Source organism: Lepisosteus oculatus, chromosome 9, assembly GCF_040954835.1.
Source record: "Lepisosteus oculatus isolate fLepOcu1 chromosome 9, fLepOcu1.hap2, whole genome shotgun sequence".
Lineage (NCBI taxonomy): Eukaryota > Metazoa > Chordata > Actinopteri > Semionotiformes > Lepisosteidae > Lepisosteus > Lepisosteus oculatus.
Window position 1 is genome coordinate 35,644,919 of NC_090704.1, and position 8,437 is coordinate 35,653,355.

The 8,437-nt window shown below is 41.4% G+C and overlaps 1 protein-coding gene across 5 annotated transcripts in view; it reads left to right on the forward strand.

Annotated features, from left to right (window-relative positions):
- The window catches only part of st6galnac2 (ST6 (alpha-N-acetyl-neuraminyl-2,3-beta-galactosyl-1,3)-N-acetylgalactosaminide alpha-2,6-sialyltransferase 2), a 33,131-nt gene extending 24,736 nt beyond the window's left edge, over positions 1 to 8,395 (forward strand). For all 5 annotated transcript variants that reach the window (XM_015356529.2, XM_015356528.2, XM_015356527.2 and 2 more), the window contains 7 exons: positions 1,219 to 1,384; positions 2,081 to 2,243; positions 2,790 to 2,928; positions 3,540 to 3,643; positions 4,085 to 4,168; positions 5,480 to 5,579; positions 6,630 to 8,395. In XM_015356529.2, coding sequence (XP_015212015.2) covers positions 1,219 to 1,384; positions 2,081 to 2,243; positions 2,790 to 2,928; positions 3,540 to 3,643; positions 4,085 to 4,168; positions 5,480 to 5,579; positions 6,630 to 6,827 — 954 coding nt within the window. In that variant the 3' untranslated portion in view covers positions 6,828 to 8,395. The remainder of the gene's footprint in view (positions 1 to 1,218; positions 1,385 to 2,080; positions 2,244 to 2,789; positions 2,929 to 3,539; positions 3,644 to 4,084; positions 4,169 to 5,479; positions 5,580 to 6,629) is intronic.
- Positions 8,396 to 8,437: the final 42 nt, after the last annotated feature.

Below are 8,437 nucleotides of genomic sequence, written 5' to 3' on the forward strand. Positions count from 1 at the left end.
AACTAGCATGACTGATCAGGTAGATTCTGGGTTTGCTCTGTCTGCCCGGAAGAATCGAATTATATAGCATGACAAAAACCGATGGAGGTACCTGCTTTGCCCTCAGGCCAGCAATCAAACAGTGCAAGTCAAATATTTGAAAAGAACGTTAATTTGTTTTCTGTTAAAGTTGTTTAACAGCAGCCATATTACTCTACAACTCACAACTGGCAACCCACTGAAGCTAAGCAGGTGTGAGCCTGGTCTGTACCTGGATGGGAGACCTCCTGGGAAAAACTAAGGTTGCTTCTGGTAGAGGTGTTAGTGGGGCCAGCAGGGGGCGCTCACCCTGCGGTCCATGTGGGTCCCAATGCCCCAGTATAGTGACGAGGACACTATACTGTCAAATAGGTGCCGTTCTTCGGATGAGACGTAAAACCGAGGTCTTGACTCTCTGTGGTCATTAAAAATCCAAGGGCATTTCTCGAAAAGAGTAGGGGTATAACCCCGGCATCCTGGCCAAAAAAATTCCCAATGGCCCTTACCGATCATGGCCTCCTAATATTCCCCATCTATGAATTGGCTTCATTACTCCGCTCTCCTCCCCACTGATAGCTGATGTGTGGTGAGCGTTCTGGCGCGCTATGGCTGCTGTCACATCATCCAGGTGGGGCTGCACATTGGTAGTGGTGGAGGGGAGTCCCCATTACCTGTAAAGCGCTTTGAGTGGAGTGTCCAGAAAAGCGCTAAATAAGTGTAAGCTATTATTATTATTATTATTATTATTATTATTATTATTATTATTAAATATGCAAGTTTACCTTATGAAATCATTTGAATGTTTTTAAAACATCCTCCATCCATTTTCTAACCGCTTCATCCAATTCAGGGTCATGAGGGGGGCAGAATCTATTCCAGCAAGCAACAGGTGCATGGCTGGATCCACCCAGGATGGGATACTCACACCAGGGCCAGTTTTCCCAATTAACCCACCAGCACATCTTTGAGCTGTGGTCGGAAAATGGAGGGCCCGGAGGAAAGCCTCACAAATGCAGGGAGAACATACACACTCTTCTCAGATAGTACTCCTCCAGGAAACGGCTCCAGCCCTGTGAGAGAGCAGTGCTAACTACAGCACCACCTTGCCATCCTGAATTAATCATACCTGTTAGTAATGAATGGCTGTACCGGAAAGGATATCTTCAAATCAGACTTTTTGGCTTATTCTTTTTGTCTCAGGTTACGTGCTCCCTGCGATGGAGTATTCACCAGCATCCCAAGCTGCACAATCTCTTCAACTTCTCTGTGCCGGTACTACAGTGGGCCAGCTCCTTCAGCCCCTCCGAGTGGCAGAGACTGCAGCAGCACCTGCCTCCCTATGGCTGGAAGGGCCTGCCTGTGGAGGGTATCAGTGCAGCTTTCCTCCCGTGTCACCCCTTCACCTCTCTGAGCAGTTTACCGTAGGGAGGGACCGAGCACAAGGAAGTAATGAAGAACCTGGTTGATCCTAGAGCTCCTATCTCTCCCTTTGTTTCATCTCTATGGTGCAAACGTTCAATTAAACATAGTTTGCATATTAATTAATCATAGTGTAGCACCACATGGTGTAGACCCCGCTTGGGGTTGTGTTTTACACCTGTTGGAGAGCAAACTACTGCAGAGTTGACTGTTGCTCTACACTTGCAACGTATACAGCAATCTGCAGATTGTTCATGCGCTGGTTGTAACTGTTATTCTACATAGACAATTGCCCACTCACAGCCTTGAAGTGCTTCTCTTCCTAATATTTTTCAGAATGTATCCTTAAAAGGTCTCCATAATTCTGTGGCATTTTAATTTGTAAGGAACTCAAATGAGGTTATTAGTATCTAAACAGGAATTGTGATGTGGAACACGTGTGCATGTTTGCACTGTGCTGTGCTATGACGTAGTGGTGTTGTTTCAATTTTGGCAGTTGGCCGGTGTCTAATGTGGAGATTTCAGCCCCAGAACTCGTTGCACAAGTCTATTTCATCAGGAAAGTTAGGAAACCTATTGGATGACTCTCTTCTGTTTTCTCTGAAATCCTTTCTCCACTGTCTGGGGTTTGTCCTTGTTCCAGTGGTGAACTCAACCCTGGCCCTCCTCGGTGAAGAGGCAAACCGCGATGTCTTCCCAGTGCGCCCGCAGGGGGGCTGTGTCCGCTGTGCTGTGGTGGGCAATGGGGGTATTCTCAATGGCTCAAGGCAGGGCCACGCTATTGACAGTCACGACTTTGTTTTTAGGTGCGTGCTATGAAATTTCTGTTTAATAATTGTATACTTGACTAGCATGTTTACCAGGAGGTTTTATATGTTGGCTTTAAATGGACAAATAGCACTGATCTGGAAAGAAGGAAACTTCAAATGAGGGAACCTGAAATAAAAAATACAGAGAAGTGGAGAACAGATAGTACTTAAATGTAGAATTTCTGTTTATCCTGCAAGTGCCGAGTAAAGTTAAAGCAATGTTTTTATGAGAATGCTGTTTTTCCCCCTCTTCCTCTTTTTCATTTCTTTTCAGTTGTTAATTTTTAAAAACCCATTGTTTTCTCTTTAAAGCACCTTTATGGCATATGTTGTGGTTTGCAAATGTTCAGTAAAATATAAAAGCATTTGAGATGTATAGCAGCATTTCTAACGTGCCATGGCATCTATAACATCTACAGTATCTACATGTGCTAGGAACTTGTGCAGTGGTGATAAAGTGATTTGAACAACCAGATAACAGCATCTGAGTCCTTCTAAAGCCTGTTTTGTGTTCCTTCCAAACAATTGTTTGTGCATGTTTAGAATAAATGGGGCCATAACAAAGGGGTTTGAAGAAGATGTTGGCACTAAAACCTCCTTCTATGGCTTCACTACCAACACCATGAAGAACTCTCTGATTGCATACAGGGCCTTTGGCTTTGACAAGGTTCCTCAAGAGCAGGTAAGAAGTTCTTAGTAAATCTGCAGATGCGTGAACATTGCGTTGTCAAGTCATTTCTAAAGCACGTGGTAACCATCCTTTATAAATTATTAATTCTCTTTTATTACTATTTCTGCAGAGTTTTTGCATTTATGCAGTATGCTGAAAAATCTGTTACCATTTAAGCTTTATTAAAGGAGGTCTCATGGCTTATACTATTTTGGAGGTATTTTCAGGGAGGCAGTGCATTAATAAACACACTATTTAGCTCTAGGTGATTTGGTATAAGGCTGCATGATGGTACATTGCTGCGCTGGGGCCCTGGGTTCAATTTCATACCTGGTGTGCTGTCTGCATGGCATTTTGTAGGCTCTCCTTGTGTTTGTGTGGGTTTTCACTAGGTTCTCTGGTTTCCTCCTCCAAGACATACTAGTGGATTAATTGGCTTCTGGAAAAGTGGGTGTGGGTGTGTGTGTGTGCGTCCCGCTCATGTGTACCCAGCCTTGTGTCCATTGTTTACCAAGATAGCCTCTGGCTCCCCCGCGGGCGTATATGTGCCATTCGGAGGTAGAGGCCTGTCAGTTTGCTCCAGAACACCTGAGGCCCTCCTCCCACTGTTGTGTGTCCTGCAGGACATTCAGTACATCTTCATCCCTTCAGACGTCCGCGACTATGTGATGCTGAGCTCAGCGATCCGAAGTCTGCAGGTTCCCTGGGGACATGACAGGGGTGACCTGTGAGTTTGGGGAGAGCAGTGGTGGGGCTTCCATTTGGGGGGGAAAAAATGTTCTTGGACTCTTGGCAAACTCAAAAGGATTTTGCCGAGTTGAGAAGTTGCTTCTAGAGAAAGCTAGAAAGTGCCAGTCCATCAGTCTTCCTTTATGAACGAAATGTCATGTTTTAAGCACAGAACTATTAGCCTGTAGAGTATCTAACCATATTCAGTCTTTTAGTGCATTAATATGCCTAAGGTAAAATATCCTATATAATAAATATTTTAGCCATTTTCTGGTATCTTATTGCATTATAAAGAGTTCAATTGAAAATGATTTTTTATTCTCTGGAAAGGACAATATGAGGTACCTGACTTTGTGTCATGATATGAAATGATATTTTTGCAGCATGAATAGGAATTGCATTGCACTAATGCATCTGATGGACTTTTTTCTATCTTCAGGCCCTCTAAGTATTTTGGCTCTCACTCTTCGGCAAAGGATTTCAAGATGCTTCACCCTGATTTCATCCGATACATCAAGGACAGGTAAATGGCAGACCTTCACAAAGCCCTTATTTGAAGATACTCTGGTTTTGTGGAGGATTCTGGGTGATTGAGGTGATTAACACTTGGCATTGAAGAGCAGCTTAGAGCTAGGGAATTAGGAGCTGGGAGGCTCCGTATTGATAAGCAAGGCCTTTCAGGGGGAAATTAAGTGTTTAGATGAAAGATTAATCAGATCTGCTTTTTTTCCATTTTTGCTCCTAATAAAATTAAGAATTTTTTTCAAGACAAATTGTTTTTGCTTCTTTTTTTTTTGATTGATATATCCTGAAAGCTTATATGAACCTGGGAAAATCGATGCATAATTATTTTTTCCTAATTAATGATTTAACTCCACCTGGTGAATGAAATAGAAATGTCAGACTTGTAATACACAGTACTCCAGAATACACCAATGCAGGCCAGTAATGTTAACCATGGTCTATTTTTCATGCTTTACTGTGATATTCAGCTGGAGCCCACTCTTACAACACATACACCAAAATGGTTCCCAGTGTTTCTTTTGGCAGCTTTTCTTGATTTCTTTTTCTCTAGACATTCCTACAACTAGGCTTTCTCCACAATTAGTAGCATGCTATGATCCTTGACAAAACATGACCTCTTCACTCAACGCAATAGATAATTGACAAAGCCTACTGCTAGGAAGGATTGATAAGGTTTTGCTTTTCAGCCTCTATGGTGTTTTGTGTAGCACTGTTTCGGCATTTGGTGCGTTTTCACATTTTTATTTTTAATTTACTTTGTCTGCATTGGTTATTCAATGGCATATGCTAACATTATGAACAGAAGAATGGTCACAAAGGAGACAAGGCCATTCTCTCATCCAGCCTGTTTGGGAGTTAAGTTAGTTTGATTCCAGAATCTCATCCTGCGGTTTCTCGGGGAAAAAAGCCAGGGTATCAACTTGAACAACATGGCTGGCTATCTTGTTCTACATTTCAACAAAAACACTGTGGCATATGGCATTGTATGAATTTTGTATATTCTAGTCCGATAAATTTAGGTCATAGAGTGGAGTCGTGAAGTCGGTAGATTAATAACATGAAATGTCGGCTACTGTAAGAAACTGTTAGAAAAATACATGGTTTCAAAATCAAAAGATCATCTTAAATGAAGTTACTCTCAAGTTCCTCAGTTGGCTGTACCCAATTAGTTTCCTGTATTTCCAAACATTCACATGTATCCTGTCTTTACAATTTGATTTAAAATGGGTTTAAAATGTTAAGGTAAAAAGTTGAGAAACAGAGTCCATAACATTTCTGGTAATTCCATTACACACATGTGTTTATGCAGGTTCCTGAAATCACGTCTGTTGAAGATGACGTACAGTCACCTCTATATGCCCAGCACTGGGGCCCTGATGCTTCTGACTGCACTACATAGCTGTGACCAGGTGAGGGAATGTTCTCTACATATGATTTTTATTTAGTGCCCTTCTCAGGTAATTCAGCCTTGTCCGTCTAGTAACAAATACCTTACCTGTGCTTTGTTTTTTGCATTGCTAAATAAATTTAATTTGCATTGCTAATTAAAATAATTGGAAGGAAGATATTTGGCCAGTGATCAAAAGTGAAGGGAGTTGTGTAGCATAAGCAGAGTTGTGCAAGGTGTCACAGTTCAATTGGTTGTACTCTGAAGTCTATGCAGTCCACGCGTAAGGGAGTACAGACTAGTGTTACACAGGCTGGACACCAAAATTCTTCAGGGAGTTTTTCCTTTGCATGTTCTCAGAATCATCATGGAGAAATCATTTCTGTAGTTATGCTTAAGGCCACGATTAAGCATGGTTAAGGAAATAGAGAAATAGCTTCATCTGCTGGCAAGAAAACAAATTACAACTAAATGTGCATATTGCTCTCCCAGAGTAAGCCAACAGCGCTGTTTACCTGCTTTTAACATTTTCTAGGAGTTTTTAGTACTGGCTCACATCACTTTACTAAGCATCAATTTGGTGCACTTTTCAAATGAGTGCTGTTATGCAAGTAACACCTGTGAACTTACTAGTATAATAAGGACAAATACCAGAGTGACTCGCTGTCATTGATGTTTTTCAGTAACTGATAATCCACTCAATAGCTCAAGAGTTATTTAGGGTTGAGCTCCAGACATAACAGAGGATATAAACATCACATTTGAAACCCAGGTCTTTTTTTGTGGCTGTCGACATATGCCAATACAGTGTTGCCAGTGCCGATACCAATGTCCTGGCAATTCAAGATCTTTGCAAGGGGTAAACTAACTTTTGAAAATTTAAGTATTTTCTTTTATGCTTGTCCTTCTGTTATAAAGCTGAAAGTAAATGAAAACTGCAAATAAGATGGACACCTATGCTTATTACCTTAGGCAGCCTATGAGGCAGTTTGGTCTCCCTTGATTGTCAGCAAGGTCTGCTGGTAATTAAGTGGCCAGTTTCAGCCCACTGCTGAATTTTGTTTGTCCTTAGGTGTCCGCATACGGCTTCATCACTGAAAATTACGTGGATTTCTCGGACCATTACTTTGACGTGGTGAAGAAGCCACTGGTGTTCTACGCCAACCATGACATGCAGCTGGAGGCCCAGGTGTGGAAGCTGCTGGACTCCCTGCAGGTGCTGCAGCTGTACAAGAGGGCGGCGCCGCTTCCCATGGCAACGGCCGGTTGACCCCGCCCCCCTCTCGGCTCCTTGCTCCTGCCCGAACGGAGCTCTTCCTCTTCAAGTCAGTGGTGTCCCCGAGGAGCCAGTGAAGGCAGAAGTGAGCATGGGGTGGGGGTTGGGGCCTCAACCAGGACTGGGGACTTGAAAGAATACAAGTAACAAGTGTTAATGTTTGAGAAGCATTTGAAACCTTTCTGCACTATTTGGTGTGGGGTGTGCTGTGAATCTTTTCCTATTGTGTAATGGACTGTGATATTCCTTAAAGAATCATTTTAGGACTAGGCAGGAAATCATGTGTGCAGTGACTGTTCAAAATCGAAACAAAACTCTGGTGATTTTTCAAAGTAGCGGCAGAATAAAATTCCAAGGGTAGGTGAATAAGTTCATAGAATAAGGACTTTAAAATTTTTTTAGCAACAAGGTCAACTTCTCTGCAAAACAAGCAATCTGAAGCCTGACAAGGAGAGGTTCTGAAGCACCCACCTTGCAGAGATCTCAAATATATCCTTAGGAAACGCAGTTGTCTCATTCATCAAGCAGTGACAATGTGGGTCACAGCTTAGGTGACGGGGTCGTCAGCGGTGACATCACTAAGCATGGGTCATCTTCAGGGTAGTGACGCCTACACTGAACTCGACTGAATTCATTGTTATGGAGTATTTGGGGGGACTTTTTTTTTTTTTTTACCATACACATGCACTGTTATCGAATAGATCTTTGTGAGATGTTCTCCTCCCTTAAACTGCAACTTTGTGAAAGCCCTGTGCTCAATTTAAATGTGAACTGTGGTTTATGAGGAGATTCATTGCATCAGTTGTCCTCTAGCCCAGCAGAGGAAGAGAGAAAATTGTAATTATTTCAGTGAAGAAATTAGCTTTCAAGTGAAGCATGAACTTAACGGGTCTGATGAAATTAAATACTGTATGGTTTGAGCCTATTCAAGCACCTTCATCGATGCAGTAAGAATGTTTCGGTAATGTACTTACTGAAGACCTGCACTCAGAATCTAGAGAAATATTGAACACTAATATTACACTTTTGGGAAATTTTGTTCAGAAATAATGGAAGCCTTAAAATAATAAGCTTCCAAAAGGCTTGAACACTAAGAGCTTAAAACCGGTGAAGATTGATTTTTTTTTTGTCAGTTAAAACGTGGCAGAGAAAAAGTATGGTAAGTTCTTAAAGTTTTAAATCAAAAGTCAAGCTTTTGTATTCCAAAAGCACCATGTAAAAAGCAGTATGGATTTCTTATATCTTGAAGAAAAGAGGTAAAATTAAACTTTTGTAAAGTAAAATAAACTCGATATTTTTGAGCAGGTTCCATATTTTTCTATGCACTGTTTTTTTTTTTCCCAATTTGTTTTGGTAAAAATTATACAACTATGTAGCTATTTTTGTAAGCTGTCGCTCACACAATGCAGAGCACCAAAGCAGTTTGTGAATTGGTATATGCCACAGTCAGAGTTGAGGAATGATAGTTGAACTTCCTTTACATTTCCTTGATATGTGGTCTGTGGTTTTACTCCTTTTGTCTTTTGTGAAAACTTCATTTTATAATAAAATAATTGAGCATTTTTAGCTGTTTTTCATTTGTAGGATGTGTCCCATTTCTTTGT